The sequence below is a fragment of the Taudactylus pleione genome, unplaced genomic scaffold (assembly GCF_031769625.1).
Source record: "Taudactylus pleione unplaced genomic scaffold, aTauple2 ptg000092l, whole genome shotgun sequence".
Classification (NCBI taxonomy): domain Eukaryota; kingdom Metazoa; phylum Chordata; class Amphibia; order Anura; family Myobatrachidae; genus Taudactylus; species Taudactylus pleione.
In genome coordinates, this window is record NW_028284494.1 from 6,231,887 (window position 1) to 6,259,763 (window position 27,877).

The following is a 27,877-nucleotide window of genomic DNA, read 5'->3' on the forward strand; positions in this document are numbered from 1 at the left end:
TCCGGTAATTGTTACCCTCCAGCTATTTGTGGACACCCGTGTTTTGAAAACTCTCATTTATATGTGTGGATCTATCATATGTTTTACACAGGTGCTTCATATGCACTTTTCAACTTCTTGTGGACATCCTTGTCTTGAAGATTTTCTATCTTTATTTATGTGGATGTGACTATGTTCATTTCATGTGTCATATGTATTAAACTATACTTCACTATATATGTTTTCCCCTTACTTTTTTGGGAATCAACCCTGGGGACGTGAGCATTATGCATCTCATATGAAAGAGAACCAGAAATCTGGTTAAGGTCTGTGATTTTATTATATATCTACAGCGCAGACAAGGAGGTTTTCAAATATTTGGATATATTAGGATACGCATCAAGATCAACAGGAAAACAGAGCTAGGCGTAAAGATCGAATTGCCCTCTTTGGATGATTACCTAAAGAAGCTCTGTCTCCTGCAACCCCTTAAGATCATCTACTACTAGACAGAGCACATAGGGTCCTCCGCCCTCTGTCACAGGACTCTTCTCAACCCAGAGATGTCATTCTCCAGTGCCACTACTACACAGCTAAGGAGGACATCCTGCAGGAGGCTAGAAAACGCCCCTCTGTGTCGTATGGCGGATCCTCTCTACAAATTTATCAAGATATTGCTCCAGCTACACTGGAGGAAGGATTTTAAACCTATCACGTCCATACTTAGAGACAAAAACATTCAGTATCGTTGGGGTTTTCCTTTCCGCATTCTAATATGGCACCAAAACAGATTTCACCCTGCTAAGACCTTGGAGGAGGCTCATCGTTTACTCAAGAACTTGGGTCTACCCTCTCCGGCCCCCTTATCGAGTGATGCGAACTCGAGCCAAGATGCCTGTCCTCCGGTCTCCATGCCTCGACGAGTCTTGGATTCGTGACTGGACGAGGGTATCGTCTGGGAAAAATCTGCCGCTCCTGGTCCTGCAACTTGACCCCAGCAGCCGATGCTTAGTCTTGCTTTACATTTTTATTTATTCCCCTGTACCATGTTGACTGTATCTTTGTTCTCTAATTCTGCTAATTGGTATCTCCATCTCAAATTATGTTGTACCGTAGTATAGGTTTTATGTGTTTATTCTAGTTAGGTATTTTACTTATTGTATAGCTCTTTCACTTCCTTGTTTTTTTTTACGAGCATTACAAAGTAGTAGGAAGTAGTCCCCTCCTTTCAACACCCCTCCTGTGTTATATTTCCATCTTCCATTTATTTACTTCTACCCCAAGTGCGGGAAACTTATCTTTTCACCACGAACTAGCCCATGTTAAGTTCGGTTGGCCATGCCCCCTCCATGGGGTGTAACACCCCGTTCCTGCCTTTGCCACTACCTGGCATCCCTATTTTTTCCCTATGGCCGGCGCCTTACACCAGATCTTGTAATTTATTCTGGTCTTTACCCTGCCCCCACCCAATTTCTTTCCATTTTTTTTTTTGTTCCCATTTCAAGTACCTAGAGTTGTATGGAGCATTTCTTGTATTAAATGTAATGTTTTTCTTTTGTTTTTTTATTCCAGTTTCTGCAACCCTAGTAGGGAGACCCAGAGCGGCTTCTGTGGATGATTTCTATGGCTCTTAGGATCTTCGCAGAATGTCAAAGGTTTGAACACCCCCAAAAAATGCACCTATTTCTTACACTTAAAATACCACAGGGGTGACTGTTCCTCCAGGAAACCCACTTTAAGAAGCGGCTTCATCCGGAACTGAAATCTTGGTTATATCCCCTCACTTTTCATGCTTGTGATTTCAAACAGAAAAAACAGGGGGGTAGCGACTCTTATACTGTAGCTTCTCATTTAAATTTCAAGCTACTGGACACCCATGCTGACAAAGAGGGCAGGTGGCTGATCCTGGTCGGTAAACTTAATACCCTATACACCTTGGTGAATGTTTATGACCCTAACCAAAATCAACAGTTTTTTCTAAACTGGACTCTCTCCTTTCCCATATTCGTAAAAGGAAAAGTAATTATGGCAGGCGATTTTAATGGGGTAGGTAACAGCTCTTATAGATAGGTCTTCCCCACAAAGCAGTGTCTGCCCCGCTCAGAGCACAATATATCTACAGTACACCCTTATTGACTCTTTATAACCACCTTCTTTTTGACTCCTTTAGGATCACTGACCCTACCGCAAGGAACTACACATTTTATTCGGCTGTCCATAAAACTTATTCTAGGATTGATATAATCCTCCTCAGCCGTGATTTAACTCAAACTTCAAAAGGCCTGTATACACCTTCTGACACTCGCTTCTTGCCCACCCCCTTCTAGTTGGAGGATTAATGATTCTCTTTTGCATAATCCAGAATATCTCCAGCAAATTAGGACCCTATTAACTGAATATTTTCAACTAAATATTCATCCAGACATTTCTCCCATGACCTTGTAGGAATCCCATAGGCTGCCATATGTGGTTTTCTTATCAGTATGGCCTCCCAACATAAAAAATGAGTTATGGTAAGAACTTACCTTGGTTAACTCTTTCTTCAAAGTCCATAGGGTCCACAGAGAGACCTTGGGGTGTAGGTTGGATCTGGATCCCGGGCACCACACAGTAAAAGCTTTGCTCCCAGGATGCACTGGTCCATCCTCCCTATACCCCACCCCCGAGCCTAGAGTTGACAAGTAGCCAAAAAGTAGGAGAAGGAAGACTGAAACACTCTCAGAGAGAGAATCACACTCACAGAGAAGGAGACGGGAAACTGGAGACCAGCAACATAGCCCATATGATGCCAGGTGCATCAGGGCGGGTGCCCTGTGGACCCTATAGACTTCGAAGAAAGAGCGTTAATCAAGGTAAGTTCTTACAATAGCTAATTTTCTTCTTCAGGGTCCATAGGCTCCACAGGGAGACCTTGGGGTCGTCCCAAAGCAGTCCTTTTAAGGGTGGGGACACTCCTGTGCTGAGGGGGGAATCCGGCGCCGAAAGGAAGCATCCTGAGAGGTATCAAATGCATAGAACCTTAGAAAAGGTCTAAATGGAAGACCACGTGTCCGACTTACAAAGCTGAACAGCCAAGCGCCACAATGAGCTACACACAAGGGGCCCACAGACTGAGTAGAATGAGCAGTAACAGAAGCAGATACAGGCAGGCCTGCCTGTGTTCACAGAAACAGACAAATCACAGGTGCACAACTCCAAATTACTGATTATATATAAATACATAATGCAATAAAATTTTGCAATCAATAGAGGATTTTAGCATAATCATGGCCAAGGTTATGAGCCTACCCACCATATCCAGGTAACCTCTGTAGGTTAGGTCCCCAACATACTAGGGTTCAAATCCAGAGCGCAGGACACCCCCAAACCAGCTCAGCCGAGCCACCCCAGGGAATCGCTCTAATAAGAAAATATGAGATATGGTAAGAACTTACCCTTGTTATCTCTATTTCTACGAAGTCCATAGGGTTCCACAGGATACCTTGGGGTATAGGTGTGACGTCAGTCGCAGGGCACCAAAGAGTTAAGCTTTCAGCCTCCCAGGATGCACTAGGTCCCCCTCCTATACCCCGCCCCCGGGCCAAGGCACCTCAGTTAGTTACCAAGCCATAGGCCGGAGGAGGAGAAGGAAGAGAGAGAACAAAGATCTGGACACATACAAGAATCACATTCTCACCAGAGGGAGACGGAAAACCGGTGACCAGAACAAAGCCCATCTGCAGCACAGGTGCGACAGGGCGGGAGTCCTGTGGAACCCTATGGACTTCGTAGAAATAGAGATAACAAGGGTAAGTTCTTACCATATCTCATATTTTCTACTTCAGGGTCCATAGGGTATCCACAGGATACCTTGGGGATGTCCCAAAGCAGTATCCTTTAAGGGTGGGGACGCTCCTGTGCAGAAAGGAGAATCCGCCGCCCGAAGGAAGCATCCTGAGAGGCGAAGGTGTCAAACCTGTAATACCTCACGAAGGTATGGACAGAAGACCACGTAGCAGCCTTGCAGATCTGAACTGCCGAGGCACCACGTCGAGCTGCCCACGAAGGACCCACAGACCTAGTGGAATGAGCCTTCAGAGAAGGAGGGACCGGTAGGCCTTCATGAAGATAAGCTTCAGAAATAGCCATACGGATCCAGGCTGCCAAAGTTTGCTTTGAAGCAGGCCAACCCTTTTTACGGAAGCCATAGAGGACAAACAAAGCGTCCGACTTCCTAAACGAAGAAGTGCGGTCAACATAAGTCCTTAAGGCCCGCACAACATCCAAAGAGGCCTCACCCACGGAAAGACGCGGTGAGTTAAAGGCCGGAACAACTATTTCCTCGTTAACATGAAACTGGGAAACAACTTTGGGAAGAAACTCGGGCCGAGTGCGGAGCACTGCCCTGTTCCCATAAAAAACCAAGAAAGGGGGTCTACAAGAAAGAGCCCCTAACTCAGAAACACGTCTGGCCGAAGCAATGGCCAGAAGGAAAACAGTCTTAGCTGTTAGCCATTTAAGATCCACTGAGCACAGTGGTTCAAACGGCGGTCCTTGGAGAGCCCTCAGGACCACAGCCAAATCCCAAGGCGCCACAGGTGGAACAAAGGGCGGCTGAATGCGGAGAACACCCTGCATAAAGGTGCGCACATCCGGGATTGTAGCAATCCTACGGTGAAACCAGACAGATAGGGCCGAAACCTGTACCTTCAAAGAAGCAAGGCGAAGCCCATGATCTAGTCCCGTTTGCAGGAAGGCGAGAATCCGAGACAGACGAAACTCCCGCGGTGCATAACCTCTCGGTCGACACCACTGGAAGAACGTATGCCACACGCGATGGTATATCCTCGCGGAAGACGGTTTCCGAGCTCGTAACATGGTACGCACCACAGAGCTGGAAAACCTCCGGGACCTCAGCATGGCCGTCTCAACAGCCACGCCGTCAAAGACAGCCGAGTCAGGTCCGGGTGAAGGCAAGGACCCTGAGACAGAAGGTCCGGTCGTAGCGGCAACCGCAGAGGACTGTCCACGGACAGACCCTGAAGGTCTGAGAACCAGTGCCGTCTGGGCCACGCGGGAGCTATCAACAGGAGCGTCCCTCCTTCCTGTTTGAATTTCCGGATTACCCGTGGAAGAAGGGAGACCGGAGGGAACAGGTATGCGAACCGGAACGTCCACCGGACGGACAGAGCATCCACCAGAGACGCCCCTTCGTCTCTTGTGCGAGACCCGTACACCGGCAACTTGTTGTTGTGCCGGGACGCCATGAGGTCGATTTCTGGAAGACCCCACCTGTCCACCAGTAGTTGAAAAACGTCCGGGTGCAGGGACCATTCCCCCGGATGAACGTCCTGGCGACTTAGAAAGTCTGCCTCCCAATTAAGCACTCCCGGGATGAAGACCTCTGATATGGCCGGAAGATTGCGCTCCGCCCAAACCAGGATCCGAGAGACCTCTACGAGAGCCGCCCGACTGCGAGTTCCTCCTTGCCTGTTTATGTAGGCCACGGTGGTGGCGTTGTCCGACTGGACCTGCACCGGGCGACCCTGGAGAAACCGCTGTGCCTGCTGGAGAGCATTGAAGACCGCACGGAGTTCCAAGATATTTATTGGAAGCTCCGCTTCTGTCGGCGTCCACCTGCCCTGGAACAAGTGTGGACCCGAAACTGCTCCCCAGCCCCGAAGACTGGCGTCCGTTGTCAACAGGACCCAATTTGGAACCCAGAACGGACGTCCCTTGTTGAGGTGGGTCGTCTGTAACCACCACGCAAGGGACAGGCGAACCTCCTGGGTGAGCACAATCGTCTGGGACTTCAGAGACTGAGTCAGCCCGTTCCACTTGGACAGGATCAGGTGCTGCAGAGGTCTGGAGTGAAACTGGGCATATTCCACCATGTCGAACACCGACACCATGGAGCCCAGTAACCTCATCGCCGAGTGTAAGGACACCCGGCGGCTGTGCAGGCAACTGCGCACCCTTGACTGTAAAGCAGAGATCTTGTCCTCCGTCACGAAGATCCTTTGCTGTCCCGAGTCCAATAAGGTTCCAAGATGCAGAATCCTCCGAGACGGGATTAGAGTGGACTTCTGCCAGTTGATTAGCCAGCCGTGCCGTTGCAGCAGTGCAATGGTAAGGTCCAAGTGGCGTAACAGGAGCTCTGGAGATCCTGCCACCAATAACAGGTCGTCCAAATACGGCAACATGCGGACTCCCTGCAGCCGCAGAGAAGCCGCCATGACCGCCATCACCTTGGTGAAAACACGTGGTGCTGTTGCCAGGCCAAAAGGTAACGCCCGAAACTGGAAGTGGTCGCTGCGGATTGCAAACCTGAGGAACTGTTGATGGCGCAAAAGAATAGGGACATGCAGGTAAGCGTCCTGTATGTCCAATGACACCAAGTAGTCCCCAGGTTCCAGCGCCAGAATGATGGACCGTAGGGTCTCCATCCAAAACTTCGGGACCCGCAAAGACTTGTTGAGTGCTTTGAGGTTGAGAATCGGACGATACGACCCATTGGGTTTCTGTACCAAAAATAGATTTGAATAGAAACCCTGGCCCCTCTGGGAGAATGGAACAAGCACTATAACTCCAGCCTGGAGCATAGTGTGCAATACCTTCCGCAGCTCCGTAGCCTTGTTCCGGTCTGATGGGAGACCCGTGGTGAAGAAGCGAGCCGGGGGTCTGTGCCGGAAGGAGAGGGCGTATCCGTGGGAAACCACCTCCAGAACCCAAGTGTCTGTCGTAGTGGTCGACCAACACTGGGCGAACTGTAGCAGGCGGCCTCCCACCCTGGGATCCCCCAAAGGGAGGCCCGGACCGTCAGGCCGCAGGCTTGTCATCTGGCTTGGGGGCCGGACGTCTGGTACTCCATGCCTGCTTCCGGGGCTTGACCGATTTCTTAGGGCCAGCCTGTCGAGGAAACGACTGTGGTTTGGGCCTGCCCTGGGCCCTAGATGACAGAAAGGACGATGGTCCCGAACCAGAAGGAGCAGCGGCCGACGGGAGACAAGCAGATTTGGCTGCCGCCAGCATGGCCACAATCTTATCCAGATCCGGACCGAAGAGAACTTCTCCGGTAAACGGCAACGCTTCCAGACCTTTCTTGGAATCTGCGTCCGCCTTCCAGGATCGCAGCCACAAGGTGCGACGAGCAGCTACCGCTGCTGAAGAAATTCTAGACACCAGAGTACTAATGTCTAGAGCCGCCTCGTTGATGTAGGTGGCCGAATCACGGAGATTGCCAATCAACTCCGCCTGTTCGGCCGGACAGTCGGAATCAAAAGAAGCCTCTAATGAATCCGCCCAGCGCTCCATCGCTCTGGCAACCCAGCAAATGGCCATAGCCGGCCGTGCTGCCCCCCCTGCAAGGGAATAAGCGGACTTCAGGCAGATTTCTACCTTGCGGTCCGTAGCATCCTTAAGGGAGGACATGGATGGCATCGGCAATGTGGCACTACGGACAAGACGGGTCACGTGAGAATCCACCTGTGGAGGGGATTCCCACTTAGCAAAATAATTATCCGCGAACGGATAAGCCACCGCCAGGCGTCTCTGCGGCTGGTATCTTTTGCCAGGTTGTTTCCACGCCTCCTCTAAATGGTCCACCAACTGACCCGAAAGAGGAAAGACTGTGGCATCGCCCTTCACATCTTTGAAAAAGGCATACTTAGATTTAGCCGCTGGGGGAACTTCGTCCTCAATCACCAAGGCTGTGCGGACCGCCCGAATAAGTCCAGGAATATATACTTTGGACTTAGCATCAGCGTCCTTAGTATGGAGAGGTTCCTGATCGTAAGGATCCAGAATCTCCCCATCATCAGACGTCCCTTCGTCATCCTCATAAGGAGCGGACAGAGACGCCACCGGCCTTTTATGAGGCCGCATCACAGACTCCCCTTGCAACACATCCGACAAGTGCTGTACAGAACTCGTCAGGGAGTTAACCCACGCTGGCTCCTGAGAACCCGGGAGCGGGGAAATAGGGAGACTGTGGGGTACCACCAATTGTCGTGGGAACCCCTGCATGGGTGACGACACCACAGACTGCTGGGACAAACCCATCGGAGTAAACGCGGGCTGCGGAGCTAACTGGCCCACTAAAGCTGTTAACGCCTGAGCGAAACAAGCCCAGGGCGGCTCCTGTACCGGTGCTGTAACCGTAATAGGCCGCGCCATGGACAAACACTGCCGGCAAAGGCCCTCCGCGCTACCCTCCCCCTCCGCTAACGGTACTTTGCACGTGGTACACTGTAGCCGGAGGGGAAAATCACTTTCAGACATGATGGCACCACGTATGTGACCTCTCTCACCAATTAAGTATTAAATAGGCGAGAGACCACCCTGCAGCACCGCACCGCAAGGGCTTTAGCAGAAGAACAGGGACAGTAATAAAGCTGACAGTTTAGAGAAGAAAAGTTACAGGCAGCGCTAGCACAGTCACATACAATGCAGAGAAATAACAATTCCTGCACTAACAGCGCTGATTACTCAACTACACAGACACAGGGCCTGGTAGGACACAGCGCTGCATACACAGACCTGAGCCACAGCGGAGGAGAGGTATGCGGGGGGACCCAGACCACGATGCTTCCGTCCAGCGCTTCCAGCAGCGTTCACCATGCGTTCTGGAGAAGATGGCCGCCGAGGAGCAGAGAGGAGGCTGGCCTGGGGGAGGAGCGCTGCCACAGGACCAGTCGGCAGCATGCAGAGAGGGCTGTGTGCAGCGGGGGAGGCGCCGGCTGTGAGACAGGGAAGGCGCGCTCCCCTGGCATGCATTTAACCCCTGGGATGCCGCAGCGCTACCGCTCTGCTGCGGTCAGCTGTCCCAGGGGGTAGTGGAAGCGCAGGTTGGTCGCCTGGCTCCACGCTGCAGCCAGTCCCCAGGGAGCCCCCTGCCTGGGGACTTAGGACCATGTGATCAGCGGGGACCCACCGCGGGACCCCGCTGCTTACCTCTGTCCCCCTTGAATCCGGCCATGGTCCGGAGCATCTGGGGTCACCGCTAGCTGTGACCCCAGACGCCCACCAGCATCCCCGGATCAGTACCGGCGTTCTGGTACCGGCGGGGTGTAGGGAAGACAGCATGGACGTCAGGACTGACTGTCCATGCTGTTCATCCAGATGTGCAGCCACAGCTGCATGAAGAAAAAGCTTCAGGGGCTCTTCTAGCCCCCACTCCAACAGGTGCACCCGACTCCGGCCGGGCACCAAACTAAACTGAGGTGCCTTGGCCCGGGGGCGGGGTATAGGAGGGGGACCTAGTGCATCCTGGGAGGCTGAAAGCTTAACTCTTTGGTGCCCTGCGACTAACGTCACACCTATACCCCAAGGTATCCTGTGGATACCCTATGGACCCTGAAGTAGAAAAGTGAAGTGTAAAGTAAGAAAGGCAAGAGCAGCTGCTGCTGCATGTATAGGATAGAGAAGTGAAAATACAAATATAATAAAAAACAGTGAAAGTGTTAAAATGTGCCAAAAAATGTGTTATAATGCGATGCCCTGAAGCAGACCAACCAAAGCAATCCAGGGGACCCACGCCCCAAAAATCAACCCAAAGTTGCACTACAGTATATAATTTGTAGGACTTACCTAAAATTGTGCCTGTTACTAGTGTGCATTCACAATACCAGACTCCATACTTTAAACCAATAAGGTAGGGGTGCTAGGCCAGGTTGAAGGTGTCTCAGCCTTAAGGTGTACAAAGAAGCACACTAAATGAAAGGGTCCTGGACTGCACATCCTGAATATTATATATATATATATATATATATATATATATATATATATATATAAAATGGGAGGTGCTACCTCTTGAGACTATTATTGCAGGCACAGAAACAGACAAATCACATGTGCACAACTCCAAATTTCTGATTATATATAAATACATTATGCACTAACAATTTTGCTATCAATAGAGGACCTATGTCTGCAGATATATTCGTGCACCATGCTGTGTGTACAGGCGGTCAGTTTGTTGCATGGACCAGCAGTGATTGATAGCTCAACTGGACAGGCGCATGTCAGTCATGACTAATCGGGCAGTCTGTATGCATAACATATGTTCTGCACAGTCTGCAGATATATCTGCAGATCAGTTGTTCTGTATATATATCGGTCAGGTATAAACCCACCTTAAGCCTGGTACCCTCACATTTGTGACCGGCAGTGGGATCGCTTAACCCTGGGGCTACAACCAGGTGGAGCTTTCAAGGTTAATGAATACAATAGTCGAGTTCAGATACAACACTTGGGGAAAACTTTTCAGGCAATAAAACATTTAGGTCCCAAAATAATAGCTCTGATATGCAGCAGCCCTTCCAAAGAACCAAGAAGCAGCATCTGCAAGACCTGGGCTGGAGCTCTACCCTTAGTGGATACTCTAGAGGTGCCCAATGCCAAACTGACAAAGGTGGGACTGGAAGCAGCCCAGCAAAATGGTCAAGAGAAACTCTGATGACAACATCAGAGCCCTGTAGCCAAGAGCTTTAGAGATAGGAATTGATCCAATGAGGGATCGCCAATTACTCAGTGGCCCATCTATTGGACCTTCAAGCAACTTTTGGTCAAAATTCGCTGAGAGAACTTGCACAATCGAATCAGACATTAAAGTGCCAGTTCGGCAACAGGGATACAAACACTGATAGTGTTTCAATCAATGGTGGTGAAAAGAATTAAGGAGTCAAAAAAAAAAATCTTATACAGAAATGATAATCAACATACAGTATTGCTTCACTATACAGACCATGCTTTCGCTTGTTTAAACCTACCTTTCTGTTATCTACTGAAGCAAATGTATTTGCCTGTGGGTTATAGCTAGACATTCCATGAGCACTGAATGCAATCTCTTCAAGCCAAGCAGGTACCTCCTGATGAGCCTATGCAAAAGAAAAAAAATGGGAGTTGGAAAAAGCATGTTTGTGTACTCACAAGATAGCTCAACTTTATCTTCATATATGTTTTAAAAGATTTTAGAAACACGTTTAACTAAGCTTTAATTCTCAAAATAAGCCCAGGGCCTTATACATTTGTTACTGATTTGGAAGAGAATGAACACAGATTAACCCTGCAGTGTTATACATGTTTAACATTTTCAATGATTGTTTGTGGGGTTTCTTTATATAACCACCAAAGGAAAAAATCTTTACACATCCGAAAAGATTTAACAATCTTCAGACTATCTAAATGAAAATAAGGTGCTATTGTATATCAAATATGTATGGTAAACATAAGATTTCATTATGAATGCAAACTATACAGAGGCTAATTACAAAGTATAACAAAGTATGATTTATTTCAAGCAAAAGATCTAAGAGTGCTTGGTGAATTTTGAAACGTCTGCAGAAATGGATTATCCTATTAGTTGTTCTAATGGACTCTGTTGGTGAGCATTCTCAGGAAAAAGAACTGTAGATGAAATATTACTTTTGTACGGAACATATAATCTCTCTCGGTATCCATATGGAGGATCCTGTTGAACTTTAGAGAATAGAGTAGGCCAGGGCTCGAGCAGGGCACAGTTACACAGAAGAACTTGATGGTCTTTGACACCCCTCTCTATGTCCCTTTACTGTAAGAACCGTAGTTCATTATTAAAGCATATCAGAAGGACTAAACCAATCATACAACCAATCAAAAACACTAGAAAACTACCAAGTTAAGGTGCCATCACGCCAAACTCTGGGCTGACCCCAGTTGTTATTTGTTTCTAAATCTCCACATGGAAAGACCATTCTCCAGGGTGCATGGTTATCAACTGAGGATGTCTTTTCTCTAATGTTCACTGTGACCCTCTGTTCTGGCCAATGCATGATCTTGGAGGTTTCTTGCATGGTCAAATTTTTCCTGGTTATCCCTTTTTGATTGATGTAAGCCACAGCCCTCACATTGTCTGATCTAGTTTTTACTAGTCTGCTCCTCAAAAATATCTGGGACAGATTAAGGGCATTGATAATTGCCCACAACTAGGTCATTTGATAGGAAGTGGCTAATTTTCCTGAGTGTCAAAAGGGATATGGTCCACTGCTCCACAGTCCTATAGGCTGGCATCTGTAGTCGCCACAACCAATTCCATATAAGTAGTATGGCCCCTGTGGAGGTTCTGGACTTTTATCACTCAAGGCAGTGAGATCTCTGGCTGGAAAGGTCTTGAATGAAAACAGAAATGACAAATGCTTTGAAGAAAAGACCATCCTCCCTAGAAACTTCACGTATTGCAGGACGGAAAGTTTCAAGACAAAAGGTTACTGGCCTGGGACTGTACAAGAAGAATGCTCTCATTCGGTAGAAAGGCTCTGATAGCTGGTATCGCAAAGGGACCCAGGAATATCAACCACTGATTCGGAGTTAAACTTAACTCGTTAATTGATTAGACAATCATGTGACTGCAATGTTGTTTTAAGTGTTGGCCAGCCATCCTCGCATTGACTACGGTATCAACCAAGGAATTACCATAATTCTTTTAGCTCAAAAGATAGCTGCCATGGCAGCCAATACTTTCGCAGAAACTATTGGAGCTATGTGGAAGCTGAAAGGGAGTGGCTTGGAATTAAAGGTGGCTTTTCCACACAATAAAGGAGGAGAGCGAGATAGCCATTCCATATAGGAATATGGAGGCAAGAGTTCTTTATGTTCAGAAAACCCAGGAACTCTACCCATCTCTATGGAATACACAAGTAATTGCATAGACTCCACCCAGAATCCGTCCACTCATTAAATATAAAGAAAGAATCTAATCCTTTTTTACCAGAGTCTGAAGGTTTCAGTTTCTGAACAAGGAAAAGATTAGATCATCACCTTAGGCCTCTTACTGCTCTTAGAACAGGTAACAATGCCACTTTTTATTCTGAGGGTTTCCATGGGGGAAGGGGCACGCTGTGGAGGTCTAGGATGCATCATCTGATAACTATATGGATGGCACATGCGTCGAAGAAGACATGGACCACTAGTCTCAGACAGTGTCAAGCACCCACTACAGAATAAACTGGGCAAAGTGAGATCACTTCACAAAGAAGGTTCAACTGTAGGATTCTTAGAGCTTGCCCAACTATGGCTGTCTTCCCAGTTAGAGATCCCTTTGTAGAAAGTGCTTTGACTCCGCACAAAGGAACTGCTGTCTACCCATAACTGATAGACACAAGGACTGGAACTCATTGGCACTAGATTTTTGTTGCATTAACCCAAAGAATTAGAGTTGTCTCCAAAAGGTGTCACCTTCGTTTTGACAAGCTGGTTCAGAGTTTGCATCGCCCAAAAGGAACAATGGTGTTTATTAAGATTGCTGGAAACAAACATCAAAACTATATAAGGAGGAAGAAATGTTGTTAAGTCCCCATTCTAAATTGCAAACCCAGGAAGGCTCTTTGACTACGAGTGGTGGTTGGGGTAATGTGCCAAGGACTGAATTACCAAGAAGTTCTGTAGGGGGCTGATACTCCCACAATTCTGGGCTAATACTTGCCCACTCGGGATCAGCTCGTACATCTAAAGGCGCAAACTTGGGCCTTAGGCTCTACCTTCACAAGTTACAGATTGGGGGATCCTATTTTAAAGGGGCACATCCACTAGACAATCTACTCCCTGTCCAATCTCTAAACGATTTTCCCTTGATTTTTTCCCTTGAAATTTTATCTCTGTGTCTGAACGATTTGCAAACTATCTTTAATAGATCAAGTGAAATTGACCTGCACGTTCAGTCGACTGATGAGACTATCAAACGACCAGCAGGACCGCGCATCGTTGATCGTTAACGACCTTACAGTGCACGATTTATAAACGATTGAACGATAACGACGTCGTTATCGTTCAATTGCCTGCTAAAATCGTGTAGTGGATGCCCCCCTTAAGACTCCATCAGGTAATTTAATCCATTTTGAGCAAGGCAAGTAGTGTACAACATTGGCAGTCTGACTTCGTGATCTCCATGGAGTCTCTAGCAATCTGTGAGTTAGAAATAATAGAGGTGAACTGCACTAACCCTGTCCCTGTTCAGCTGGATTCATTAGAAGACTGCTGTAGAAAGACAAACAAAAGAAAAAGTAAAAATCCTGTGTAAAAAGGTAAAAGTGCCCTATTCCATGGGCGTGAATTGAAGGTAATTCCAGTGGATGGGAATAGAGGCAGGAGTCAGACCTACAAGTTTTTTAGTTAAAGGATGCCCTACTTCAATACTAGCAACCTCTTATATCACAAGGTTCAGCAGTGTCTTAAAAGGATGAAAGAAAAAAAAAACAACTCACATATAATCACTATTGACTAAATTAGTGAATAATTTACAAATTAACTTCTATCTGAAAAAGTTTAGTTATCACACAACTACAAAATAATTCCACGACATTAAATAGACATGTATTTTCTATTAACTTACATCTGTTAAGACTTTGACTAGTGACCGAACAACTCTCTGTTCATCATCCCCTCTTCTATCAAAAAAGGATACTGCTTTTCCAATATTGCCACAGCGCCCAGTGCGTCCAATTCTATGCACATATTCATCAATATCACCTGGGATATCAAAATTTATAACATGAAGAACATTCTCAATATCAAGTCCTCTGGCAGCCACAGAAGTGGCAACAATCACAGGACACTGTCCACAACGAAAAGAATGAAGAGCAGACTCTCTCTCCCTTTGTTCTCTATCTCTGTAAAATAAAATACAGATAAAACGTAAAAAAAATATATTAAAAAGGGAAAGTGCAATTTAGGAGGAATTCTTAAAACAATTGTAAATTGTAGCAAATGTGTCACAAGCAATGTTTTATTACTACGCAAAAGTTTAAGACTTACCAAACTGTTCCTAAAGCAGAAGGAAAATAACCTGGAAGGTGGAGATGCCAGAGATCAATGGTAAATCAGCTAGACAGTCGAGATGCCAGATACCAGTCACATACATAGGCAGAGTAAAGCAGCATACACACTTGGCCATTAGGAAAGACAGTACGATTACGACATTGTACAGTCATTCCTGATCCCCTGTAGTGCCTACACTGAAGCATTCAGTGTAAGCACCCTCCCTCATCCCTGAACATGGCCAATCTGTCGTTATCGGCAGATTGACCTACATGTTCAGGCAATGATAGATGTTGGAAACAACCAGCGGGAGCGCGCATCGCTGGTCGTTTCCGACATTGTAGTGCATGATTAAAGAGCGATTGAACAATTACGATGTTGTAATCGTTCAATCGCTCATTAATATAGCCAAGTGTGTACGCTGCTTAACTGAGGTCCAGATCTGGCTGAGCTACATTAGGGGGATTTGACAATGAACAGATAAAAACCCATTTCAGGCTGCATCAACCTCTGTCCTGTTTGACATCTAAATGGCTAACGCCCAATATATATTTAGACCAGCGGTCTATGGCAAACTTGTAACTCAAATTTTAACATGAATTGGCACACTTATGGTTTCTGAATGTGTTATGCCCTGTGACACATCTGGAACACCAGTATTCAGCCTTTTTTGTTTTCATAAGCGAGTGCCCAGAACAAACAAAATTCACCATGTGGACTTCAATTATGTTTAGTCTCACCAACTCTGGCTTAATTAGTGGGACATGATTATATAGTAACAGGAATATGCTTACCTAATCATAGCCCAACTTCCATGGACTTAAAATCCATTTTAAACATCTACATTTCCAATCAAACCCACAAAATACAGGGCTATTCACGTAACACTAAATGGTGAGAGAAGCATATCAGATGTTTTTATTTTTCCATTTTTGAAGTATGGTATTTTCAGAGCTCATAAACGTCGCCTCTAAAATATCTATTCTCACCTAGCTTTACCACAGCACCCAATTAAATTGGAGACACCAAGGTTTGCCAGTTGCTAGACTTTGTGATACCAACACTACTAGCAATCAAGCCAACCTGTGCCGAAAGTGTTGATCACCAGAAACTATTACAACTGGTTTACTCAAGATACAAACCTGACACTTAAGTATATCATGTTTTATTGTCCAACAAACAGGTTCCTTTGTTCTACACCAAAACTTGCCACTGTTGTAACTTGAGTTACGAGGGTGGCTAACAGACAGGCCTCCGAGGTACCCAAACCAGAAAGGAAACCATATATAAAACCTGGTAAACTGAAGTCCACCATGAGGGAACCAATCCAAGGCTAAAATATAGGATCTTGGCATGCAGCCAAAAGTTCTGCTTATACAAAATACTGACAAGCAGTTAAGACTCCTTTTGGGCTGGTCCAGGATTGTGTTGTGTTCAGTTTCACTGGAGAGAAATAAATTACAGACTAAAAACACTAAAGACGCATATCCACTACACGACTATGTACAATTACGACATCGAACAATCATTCATTATACTGTGCAGTGCCCACACTGAATAATATGTCGTTCAGTGCAGGCACCCTCCCTCATCCCCAAACATGCACAACCTATCGAAATCGGCAGGTTGGGCAATACGTTCAGGCGATGACAGATGCAGACAACGACCAGCGGGAGCGCGCATCGCTGGTCGTTGCCGGCATACTCACTGCACGATTAATGAACAATTGAACTATAACGATGTCGTAATCGTTCAATTGACCATTTATAACGTGTAGTGGATATGCGCCTTAAGGGGTCAATCCAATTAGGTGTGAATTGCGAGTTGCAATCCAATTAGCAACTTGCACTGAGCCAGTCAGATTGAAATCGCATTTTTCCATTCGCACCTCCTTGAGGGTGAGAGATGGAAAGGAAATTTTTATTTTAAGGTTAAAATGTCAGGACCCCTTGGACACCCCCCCCCCCTGATGACTAATTAGGCAATTGGATGTCTCCAATTAGCTTAATTAGTCCAATTATTACATACTTTTGGGGCAAAAAGAACATTGTCCTCAAATCACCCCCAAATCATCTTTTTCGTTACTTTAGGCACCCCTAATTTAATGACATATATATATATATATTTTTTTAGAATTCAAGGTGCTCTCAAAGTAACCCCAAATCACCTTGCTTTTCCTACTTTTTTTTTGCATTTTTAGTTTAATTTGTTTGAGATTAAATGAAAGTTTTTTTTAAATATTTTTTTTTGCATTTGTTTAAATAAAAAAACAAACACAAATCAGTCATTTGACACCATTTAAAAACTTACACTATCTTCCGAATACCCACAAACAGCCTTCTATACGTTCCTGCTAACGAAATTATAAATTTTCGGGGGTCCAAGATAGTCTCCTCACTTTTTCATTCACTTCTCATCGCATTTGGCAGTCAATTCGCAAACCTTTGCTGCGGGTACCGGGAATAGGCATTTTTAATTGGATTGGGGAATTCTCGGAAGCACGCATTCGTGCGAAGTCTGCGAGTTTCAAGAACTCGTCAATCCAATTAGGTGCGAGTAGCATCTAATAGTGAACCATATCAATGTCACACAATACAGTATAAAAGTAAATGTTATCCACTAGTTGACAGTAAAACTATATCTAAGCATGCAAGTAAAAATTTAATAATTACAAATGATTGTTCAATTCATGACATATATAAGCCATATAAGGAAATAATGCAACATTGAAAGAGAGACTACTATATATTGGGAGTCTTGGACCAGGTACACACTTAACAGATAATAACATTGCGTTCTATGTGCTACTGGCATCCTGTGTGATCGATCAATACACACACATACAATAAGACATTTTGTTGGCTAGAGTGATTCCAAACTTAGGGGTATAATGTATTTACTGAAGTGCGGGTTTTTGAAAGTGGAGTTGTTACACATAGCTACCAATCAGATTCTACTTATCACTTCTAGAAGATAATAGCTAGAACAGTATTGGCTAACCTTGACACTCCAGCTGTATGGAACTACATAACCCAGCATGCACTGCTACAGTTTTGCTATTAGGGCATGCGAAAACTGTGGCAGGGCATGCTGGGATATATAGTTCCACAACAGCTGGAGTGTCAAGGTTAACCAACTCTGAGCTAGAATGTGATCAGTTGCTATGGGTAACAACTTCACTTCTAAAAACCCTCACTTTAGTAAATATACCCATTAGAATGAATTTTATAATCGTAGCTTTAACTACAAGCACCCATCTCATTTATAAAATTCCCATACCTTTCAACCCACATAACCTCGTTGGATCTCAATCTCTAAAACTTTCACTACCAGTCCTATTTCTGTATAAACCATGCATTTGTCATATGTTTGTAAAGTTTTGAGAGTCTAAACAATTGTGCATTGTTGTGTCTCTGTTCACTGATTATTTGTTAAGACAATATTTAAGGATTGGCTTACCCATGGATGCTGGTTGTGGATATTTTTTCCTGACAAAGAAATGAAGCAATGAAATCCGCCTTCTTTTTTGTCTTTACAAACACCATTGTGCGTTCATGACCTGAATACAAATGAAGCTTTGCTGCACATAAGAATATCAACAATTTCTGACATTTAAAGATGAGTTCTCATATACTATTGCCACAGTTTATATGCTATGTGTTGGCTCCCTCCAGACCACGTAGCAATATTTGAGGTATAGATGAGAAGGTATGTCTAGGCGCTTTCTTGGTTGGTTTCTAATCTTCCTCTCAATGTGCATATATATGTTAAAACAAGAGAAAGGGGAAGTGTGTGTACTTTTGGATCGTGTGGACGTATACACATTGAGAGTAGGTTTAAGCACCAACCATGAAACCAAAAAAGCACCTGTGACATACCTCCTCATCTAAACTTCACCCACTAGGAAGGGACGTTGAACAGCTCTACTGTCCGGAGCAGCACATCTGTACACAAAATGAAAAGAAAAATAGGTAAAATTGAAGCATTTTAAACTGAATCAAAAATGCATCTACTTTACAATTTGAGGCCATTTACTGAAATAGCTCATACTGAATGTTTAAAACAAAAATAGCATAAAAACAATTACTGATTCATTAAAATTCATAGTTTTAACAGTTTTAATGTTCACCTATTATACATAAATTTGTAGCATGCTTACATTAAATGAGGCTGTGTGTTACTAAAACATGTCAGGTGGTACTGCAGAAATAGCTCATACACTAAATACAGACATAATTCATGGCAATTCCCTGAGATAAATACTCTAAAGTGCTGAATGTAATGTTAAAAGAAAAAATATGAGATATGGTAAAAACTTACCTTTGTTATCTCTATTTCTATGAAGTCCATAGGGTTCCACAGGATACCTTGGGTATAGGTGTGACGTCAGTCATCAGGCACCATAGAGTTAAGCTTTCAGCCTCCAAGGATGCACTAGGGTCCCCCTCCTATAACCCGCCCCCGAGCCAAGGCACCTCAGTTAGTTACCAACCCATAGGCCGGAGGAGGAGAAGGAAGAGAGAGAAAGAAGATCTGGATACACACAAGAATCACACTCTCAGAGGGAGACAGGAAAACCGGTGACCAGACGAAAGCCCATCTGCAGCACAGCTGCGACAGGGCGGGAGTCCTGTGGAACCCTATGGACTTCGTAGAAATAGAGATAACAAAGGTAAGTTCTTACCATATCTCATATTTTCTACTTCAGGGTCCATAGGGTATCCACAGGATACCTTGGGAATGTCCCAAAGCAGTATCCTTTAAGGGTGGGGACGCTCCTGTGCTGAAAGGAGAATCCGCCGGCCGAAGGAAGCATCCTGGGAGGCGAAGGTGTCAAACCTGTAATACCTCACGAAGGTATGGACAGAGGACTACGTAGCAGCCTTGCAGATCTGGACTGCAGAGGCACCACGTCAAGCTGCCCACGAAGGACCCACAGACCTAGTGGAATGAGCCTTCAAAGAAGGAGGAACCGGCAGACCTTCATGAAGATAAGCTTCAGAAATAGCCATACGGATCCAGGCTGCCAAAGTTTGCTTTGAAGCAGGCCAACCCTTTTTACGGAAGCCATAGAGGACTAACAAGGTGTCAGATTTCCTAAACGAAGAAGTGCGGTCAACATAAGTCTTTAAGGCCCGCACAACATCCAAAGTGGCCTCACCCACTGAAAGACCAGGTGAATTAAAGGCCGGTACAACTATTTCCTCGTTAACATGAAACTGGGAAACAACTTTGGGAAGAAATTCAGACCGAGTGCGGAGCACTGCCCTGTTCCCATGAAAAATCAAGAAAGGGGGTCTACAAGAGAGCCCCTAAATCAGAAACACGTCTGGCCGAAGCTATGGCCAGAAGGAAAACAGTCTTAGCTGTTAGCCATTTAAGATCCACTGAGCCCAGTGGTTCAAACGGCGGTCCCTGGAGAGCCCTCAGGACCACAGCCAAATCCCAAGGCGCCACAGGTGGAACAAAGGGCGGCTGAATGCGGAGAACACCTTGCATAAAGGTGCGCACATCCGGGATTGTAGCAATCCTATGGTGAAACCAGACAGACAGGGCCGAAACCTGTACCTTCAAAGAAGCAAGGCGAAGCCCATGATCTAGTCCCGCTTGTAGAAAGGCAAGTATCCTAGACAGATGAAACTCCCGCGGTGCATAACCTCTCGGTCGACACCATTGGAAGAATGTATGCCACACGTGACGGTATATCGTCGCGGACGACGGTTTCGGAGCTCGCAACATGGTACGCACCACAGAGCTGGAAAACCCCCTGGACCTCAACATGGCTGTCTCAACAGCCACGCCGTCAAAGACAGCCGAGCCAGGTCCGGGTGAAGACAAGGACCCTGCGACAGAAGGTCCGGTCGTATCGGCAACCGCAGAGGACTGTCCACGGACAGACCCTGAAGGTCTGAGAACCAGTGCCGTCTGGGCCACGCGGGAGCTATCAACAGGAGCGTCCCTCCTTCCTGTTTGAATTTCCGGATTACCCGTGGAAGAAGGGAAACCGGAGGAAACAGGTATGCGAAACAGAACGTCCACCGGACGGACAGAGCATCCACCAGAGACGCCTCTTCGTCTCTTGTGCGAGACCCATACACCGGCAAGTTGTTGTTGTGCCGGGGCGCCATGAGGTCGATCTCTGGAAGACCCCACCTGTCCACCAGTAGTTGAAAAACGTCCGGGTGCAGGGACCATTCCCCCGGATGAACGTCCTGGCGACTTAGAAAGTCCGCCTCCCAATTTAGCACTCCCGGGATGAAGACCGCTGATATGGCCGGAAGATAGCGCTCCGCCCATACCAGGATCCAAGACACCTCTACGAGAGCCACCCGACTTCGGGTTCCTCCTTGACGATTTATGTAGGCCACGGTGGTAGCGTTGTCCGACTGGACCTGCACCGGACGACCCTGGAGAACCCGATGTGCCTGCTGGAGAGCATTGAAGACCGCCCGGAGTTCCAAGATATTTATAGGAAGCTCCGCTTCTGTCGTCGTCCACCTGCCCTGGAACAAGTGTGGACCCGAAACTGCTCCCCAGCCCCGAAGACTGGCGTCCGTTGTCAACAGGACCCAATTTGGTACCCAGAACGGACGTCCCTTGCTGAGATGGGTCGTCTGCAACAACCAGGCAAGGGACAGGCGAACCTCCGGGGTGAGCACTATCGTCTGGGACTTCAGAGACTGAGGCAGCCCGTTCCACTTGGACAGGATCAGGTGCTGCAGAGGTCTGGAGTGAAACTGAGCATATTCCACCATGTCGAACACCGACACCATGGAGCCCAGTAACCTCATCGCCGAGTGTAGAGACACCCGGCGGCTGTGCAGACAACTGCGCACCCTCGACTGTAAAGCAGAGATCTTTTCCTCCGTCACAAAGATCCTTTGCTGACCCGAGTCCAATAAGGCTCCAGGGTGCAGAATCCGCCGAGACGGGATTAGAGTGGACTTCTGCCAGTTTATTAACCAGCCGTGCCGTTGCAGTAGCGCAATGGTCAGGTCCAAGTGGCGCAGAAGGAGCTCCGGAGATCCTGCCACTAATAAAAGGTCGTCCAAGTACGGCAACATGCGAACTCCCTGCAGCCGCAGAGAAGCCGCCATGACCGCCATCACCTTGGTGAAAACAAGTGGTGCTGTTGCCAGGCCAAAAGGTAATGCCCGAAACTGAAAGTGGTCGCTGCGGACTGCAAACCTGAGAAACTGTTGATGGCACAAAAGAATAGGGACATGCAGGTAAGCGTCCTGTATGTCCAATGACACCATGTAGTCCCCAGGTTCCAGCGCCAGAATGATGGACCGTATGGTCTCCATCCGAAACTTCGGCACCCGCAAAGACTTGTTGAGAGCTTTGAGGTTGAGAATCGGACGATACGACCCATTGGGTTTCTGCACCAAAAAAAGATTGGAATAGAAACCCTGGCCCCTCTGGGAGAATGGAACGGGCACTATAACTCCAGCCTGGAGCATAGTGTGCAAAACCTTCCGCAGCTCCGTGGCCTTGTTCCGGTCTGATGGTAGACCCGTGGTGAAGAATCGAGCCGGGGGTCTGTGCCGGAAAGAGAGGGCGTACCCGTGGGAGACCACCTCGAGAACCCAAGTGTCTGTCGTGGTGACCGACCAACACCGGGCGAACTGCAGCAGGCGGCCTCCCACTTTGGGATCCCCCAACGGGAGGCCCGGACCGTCAGGCCGCAGGCTTGTCATCAGGCTTAGGGGCCGGACGTCTGGTACTCAATGCCTGCTTCCGGGGCTTGGCCGATTTCTTGGGACCAGCCTGTCGGGGAAAAGACTGTGGTTTGGGCCTGCCCTGGGCCCTATAAGACCGATAGGACGATGGTCCTGAACCAGAAGGAACCGCGGCCGACGGGAGACATGCCGATTTGGCTGCCGCCAGCGTGGACACAATCTTGTCCAGATCCGGACCGAAGAGAACTTCTCCGTTAAAGGACAACGCCTCCAAACCCTTTTTGGAGTCAGCGTCCGCCTTCCAGGATCGCAACTACAAGGTGCGACGAGCAGCCACTGCTGCTGAAGAAATTCGAGACACCAGTGTACTAATGTCTAAGGCCGCCTCGTTGATATAAGTGGCCGAATCACGGAGATTACCAATCAACTCCGTTTGTTCGGCCGGACAGTCGGAATCAAAGGACGCCTCCAATGAATCCGCCCAGCGCTCCATCGCTCTGGCAACTCAGCAAATGGCCATAGCCGCCCGCGCTGCCCCCCCCGCAAGGGAATAAGCGGACTTCAGGCAGATCTCCACCTTGCGGTCCGTAGCATCCTTAAGGGAGGACATGGATGGCATCGGCAATGTGGCACTACGGACAAGACGGGTCACATGAGAATCCACCTGTGGAGGGGATTCCCACTTAGCAAAATAATTATCCGCGAACGGATAAGCCACTGCCAGGCGCCTCTGCGGCTGGTATCGCTTGCCAGGCTGTTTCCACGCCTCCTCTAAATGGTCCATTAACTGACCCGAAAGAGGAAAAACTGTGGCGTCACCCTTCACATCCTTAAAAAAGGCACACTTGGATTTAGCAGCTGGGGGAACTTCGGCCTCAATCACCAAGGCTGTGCGGACTGCCCGAATAATTCCAGGAATATACACCTTGGACCTAGCGTCAGCATCCATAGTATGGAGAGGTTCCTGATCGTAAGGATCCAGAATCTCCCCATCATCAGACGTCCCTTCGTCATCCTCATAAGGAGCCGACAGAGACGCCACCGGCCGTTTATGTGGCCGCATCACAGCCTCCCCCTGCAACACATCCGACAAGTGCTGCACAGAACTCGTCAGGGAGTTAACCCACGCCGGCTCCTGAGAAACCGGAAGAGGGGAAATAGGGAGACTGCGGGGTACCACCAATTGTCGTGGGAAACCCTGCATGGGTGACGACACCACTGACTGCTGGGACAAACCCATCTGCGTAAACGCGGGCTGCGGAGCTAACTGGCCCACTAAAGTTGTAAGCGCCTGAGCGAAACAAGCCCAGGGCGGCTCCTGTACCGGTGCTGTAACCGTAAAAGGCCGCGCCATTGACAAACACTGCCGGCAGAGGCCCTCCGCGCTACCCTCCCCCTCCGCTAAACGTACTTTACACGTAGTACACTGTAGCTGGAGAGGAAAATCACTTTCAGACATGATGGTATCAAGTATGTGACCCCTCTCACCAATTGTATTTTAAAGAGGCGAGAGACCACCCTGCAGCACCGCACTGCAAAGGCTTAGCAGAAAGAACAGGGACAGTAATAAAGCGGACAGTCAGAATAGAAGATACAGGCAGCAGTGCTAGCACAGTCACATACAATTCAAAGAAAATCAATTCCTGCACTAACCAGCACTGATCACTCAACTACGCAGACACAGAGTCTGGTAGGACACAGCGCTGCATACACAGACCTGACCACAGCGGAGGAGAGGTATGCGGGGGGACCCAGACCACGATGCTTCCTACCAGGCTTCCAGCAGCGTTCACCATGCGTTCAGGAAGATGGCCGCCGAGGAGCAGAGTGGAGGCTGGCCTGGGGGAGGAGCGCTGCCACAGGGCCAGTCGGCAGAGTGGGCTGTGTGCAGCGGGGGAGGCGCCGGCTGTGAGACAGGGAAGGCGCGCTCCCCTGGAATGCATTTAACCCCCGGGACGCCGCAGCGCTACCGCTCTGCTGCGGTCCGCTGTCCCAGGGGGGTAGTGGAAGCGCAGGTTCTTACCTGGCTCCACGCTGCAGCCAGTCCCCAGGGAGCCCCCTGCCTGGGGACACCGGACCATGTAACAGCGGGGACCCACCGTGGGACCCCGCTGTTTACCTTGCTGTCCCCTTTGATTCCAGCCATGGTCCGGAACATCTGGGGTCACCGCTAGCTGTGACCCCAGATGCTCACCAGCATCCCCGGATCGGTACCGGCGTTCTGGTACCGGCGGGGGTGTAGGGAAGACAGCATGGACGTCAGGACTGACTGTCCATGCTGTACATCCAGATGTGCAGCCACAGCTGCATGCAGGAAAGCTTCAGGGGCTCTTCTTAGCCCCCACTCCAACAGGTGCACCCGACTCCGGCCGGGCACCAAACTAAACTGGGGTGCCTTGGCTCGGGGGCGGGGTATAGGAGGTGGACCCTAGTGCATCCTGGGAGGCTGAAAGCTTAACTCTATGGTGCCCGATGACTGACGTCACACCTATACCCAAGGTATCCTGTGGATACCCTATGGACCCTGAAGTAGAAAAATACAATAAAAAAACAAAAAATAATTGCATGTAAAATAATTAATGAAAAGCGAACAGTCAGTGTATAAGTGCATTAATCACTTGCCTGGCTTTATCGCATCAGATGCAAATAAAGCCAAACTGGGCTTTCCCTGACATAGTTGCATCAGATGTGCCAGCACTTGTCAAAAACGCCTACCAGCAGCTGTGGGAAAAGTCATCTTCCAGCAGCCACAGGGATCACCGTGCCTGGCCATCCAGTCTTGAACCGCGGTTCCTCCCTTCTCTTCCAGGCCATGACTGAGACAGAGAAACTTCCTGCAGCCTCAACTCACATGGCTAACTGAAGCTGCACCACGCCCCAAAGATTGATGTACTTTACAGGATTGCTAGCTCTTTCCAGCAGGTAATCTTCCTGCAGCCTTGATGTCTCTCTGCATAGGTACTCTCATTGGATCTTATACCTATTATGTGATCCTGTGCTGATTTAACAGGATACACTTTAGTTAAAGGCACAGAAGCAGATCCCTCTATCTTTTTCATCCCCTAAATAGTAGAAAGGGTACCGTCACACATTGTTCAATGCTTCTTTAGCATAGTGTTCTGCAGCTACCCACCCGACAAATACTAGGGGCTTACTGACAAGACTGCCATTTGCCATTACATCTGCCCTTATTATGAAGTAACATTCCCCAAATTATACGGTTACCTTTATCGGATACTGTATTATACATCAACACCTGGATTATAGCACCATGATTTTTGACGCAATTGCTGATTTATTTAATTGACCACTAATATATGGATTATGCACTTTTGTTGCAGATTACAGCGATTTATTTACCATATAAATAACAACCATTTTCTTTGGTTTCTTTCCACCACTGATACTATAAATGGTCATTGTGCTGGTTATTTACAAGTTATATTTACCAGAACATAGACGCAACTATAACAGGAGACACCAGCTTTTAACACAATTAAAAGTTTTAACTCTATACTGTATATACATTTTCTATATTTCACTGACCTGCACTAAGCAAAGTTAGATAACTTAATTACTGATTATACTTAGGGACTTGTAGTCTCTCTGGTTTTAGATTTGCGTTTGTCACATCTATTGTATATGGTCATTTAGTGTATGATACATGAGTTGAGTCTGATCAGGACAATTTTAGAATGCATTAATAAATGATAAGTTTGAACCACCACTTTAACATAGAGTGCCCCTATACATACATATACATATATATATATATATTTACCAACATGCTTAATTATCTGGATGGGAAGGGAGCGAGAATAGGGGAAATCTTGTGCACGCACATTCCTTAGACATTTATGAGTAATACCTATATTTTGCAGAATTTCAAGCAACTTGTCTTTCTTTCCGTATTCTTCAACTTCGACTATTCTTTGCTCCACATCGCTGCAAGCACCACCAACTTGTCCAACCACGACAAACAGGTAATCATTCTTCAAAATATCTCTAGCAAGACTTATGGATATAAAAATGTGTTACAATGCAAGATTTAGACGATGGTTAAAAAACATAACATTGATGGGTTTTTATGAAGACCTTTAACTGAGAAAACGGACTGGGTCATTCCATGCCAAATCATCACAGCTTCCAACCCGACTGTTTAAGATTTTTTATGAAATTTGGTAAGATAAGACGGCATAAAGTTACTTTAAAATGTAATATTTTAGCCCTCACGTGATACACTGTGTTCATGCTACAGGGTTGCAAACATGGCAAAAAATTCTAAATTTATGCTTGCAAGGTCAAATAAAAAAATCATAACTTTGCTTCTAATTGTGGTAGAAATTTCATGTTGATCTTGTTTTGAAGCTAAGGGACCATAGTTTTCTTATAAAAATAGTTTTATATTTAAATATTGAGTTTTACAGTTCAAGGTCACATGATTTGACCTTAAATATCTAAAAAATTAAGTGTTATGGTATAACATACCTTTGTTAACTCTTTCTTCGAGGTTCATAGAGTCCACTTGGGGTATGTAGTTGGAGTGATCCAGGCACCAAACAGTTACAAGCTTTCAGCTCCCAGGATGCACTGGGTCCTCCTCCATATATACCCAGCCCCTGGCTACAGGCATTTAGTTTTTTTGTTTGGTGCGAAGGGGTGCACCTTACTGAACAGAGGGACTGCTTCAGCAGTCCCAAACAAGTTATTTTTTCTTTGTACGAGTAAGCAGCACTGGGCGTCCATATGGACGCTTGTATTGCCGCTCCGTCTACCCCCACCGGCGCTGCAACAGTCAGTAGCGTGTACGTCGAGTCCAGGACTGCAGCCGAGAACATCGGGGATGCAGGTAAGGTGACTCCCTGCGGCCGTTGACGGCGGGGAACCACGTGGCATGCCGTGCCTCCGGCGGTGGAGACCTGCCGGGGGACGCTGTAGTAAGGGGCCAGGTGAACTGCCTTCCCCACTAGACCACCAGGACATGAGGGATCCTGACAGCCGGGGGTGACAACGGCGGCGGCCATGATATGTCCGTGTTCCCATTGGATCCATACAGCAGATGGGAGGTACGCTCTCCTCGGCGGCCCCTCCCCCAACCCTGATCCAGAGGCGAGGTTTCCTGCGTCTGGGTTGCCCCGCCCAGCATCCCTGTATATGAGACGGCTAGAGGCCACTCTTCGGTGCTCTCGTGGCTGCAATCTCAGGAGGTTTTGTCAGTCTCCCAGTATACCTCTCCTTAGGTGGCCAGGTTATACAGAGCTCCATATCCTACTTGGCCTTGTGTGCTGTTTATAGCTGACTAAGAGCTGAAGAGCTTATAGCGCATATGTGACTTGTGAAATCTGCTGTGTTATATTGCCTTTTTACTCCTGAATGACAGTCAGTTATAGCCATCCCTGCTGTTTTTCCTCATAAGCCCTCTGCTACAGCTGTGTGGGTTATTGTGG

At 47.2% G+C, this 27,877-nt stretch overlaps 1 protein-coding gene across 5 annotated transcripts in view; it reads right to left on the reverse strand.

Moving 5' to 3' along the window:
• DDX4 (DEAD-box helicase 4) overlaps window positions 1–27,877 on the reverse strand; it is a 366,926-nt gene that overhangs the window by 21,788 nt on the left and 317,261 nt on the right. For all 5 annotated transcript variants that reach the window (XM_088469409.1, XM_088469406.1, XM_088469405.1 and 2 more), the window contains 4 exons: window positions 26,299–26,444; window positions 18,208–18,307; window positions 14,324–14,600; window positions 10,728–10,835 (listed from right to left, as the gene is read on the reverse strand). In XM_088469409.1, coding sequence (XP_088325535.1) covers window positions 10,728–10,835; window positions 14,324–14,600; window positions 18,208–18,307; window positions 26,299–26,444 — 631 coding nt within the window. The remainder of the gene's footprint in view (window positions 1–10,727; window positions 10,836–14,323; window positions 14,601–18,207; window positions 18,308–26,298; window positions 26,445–27,877) is intronic.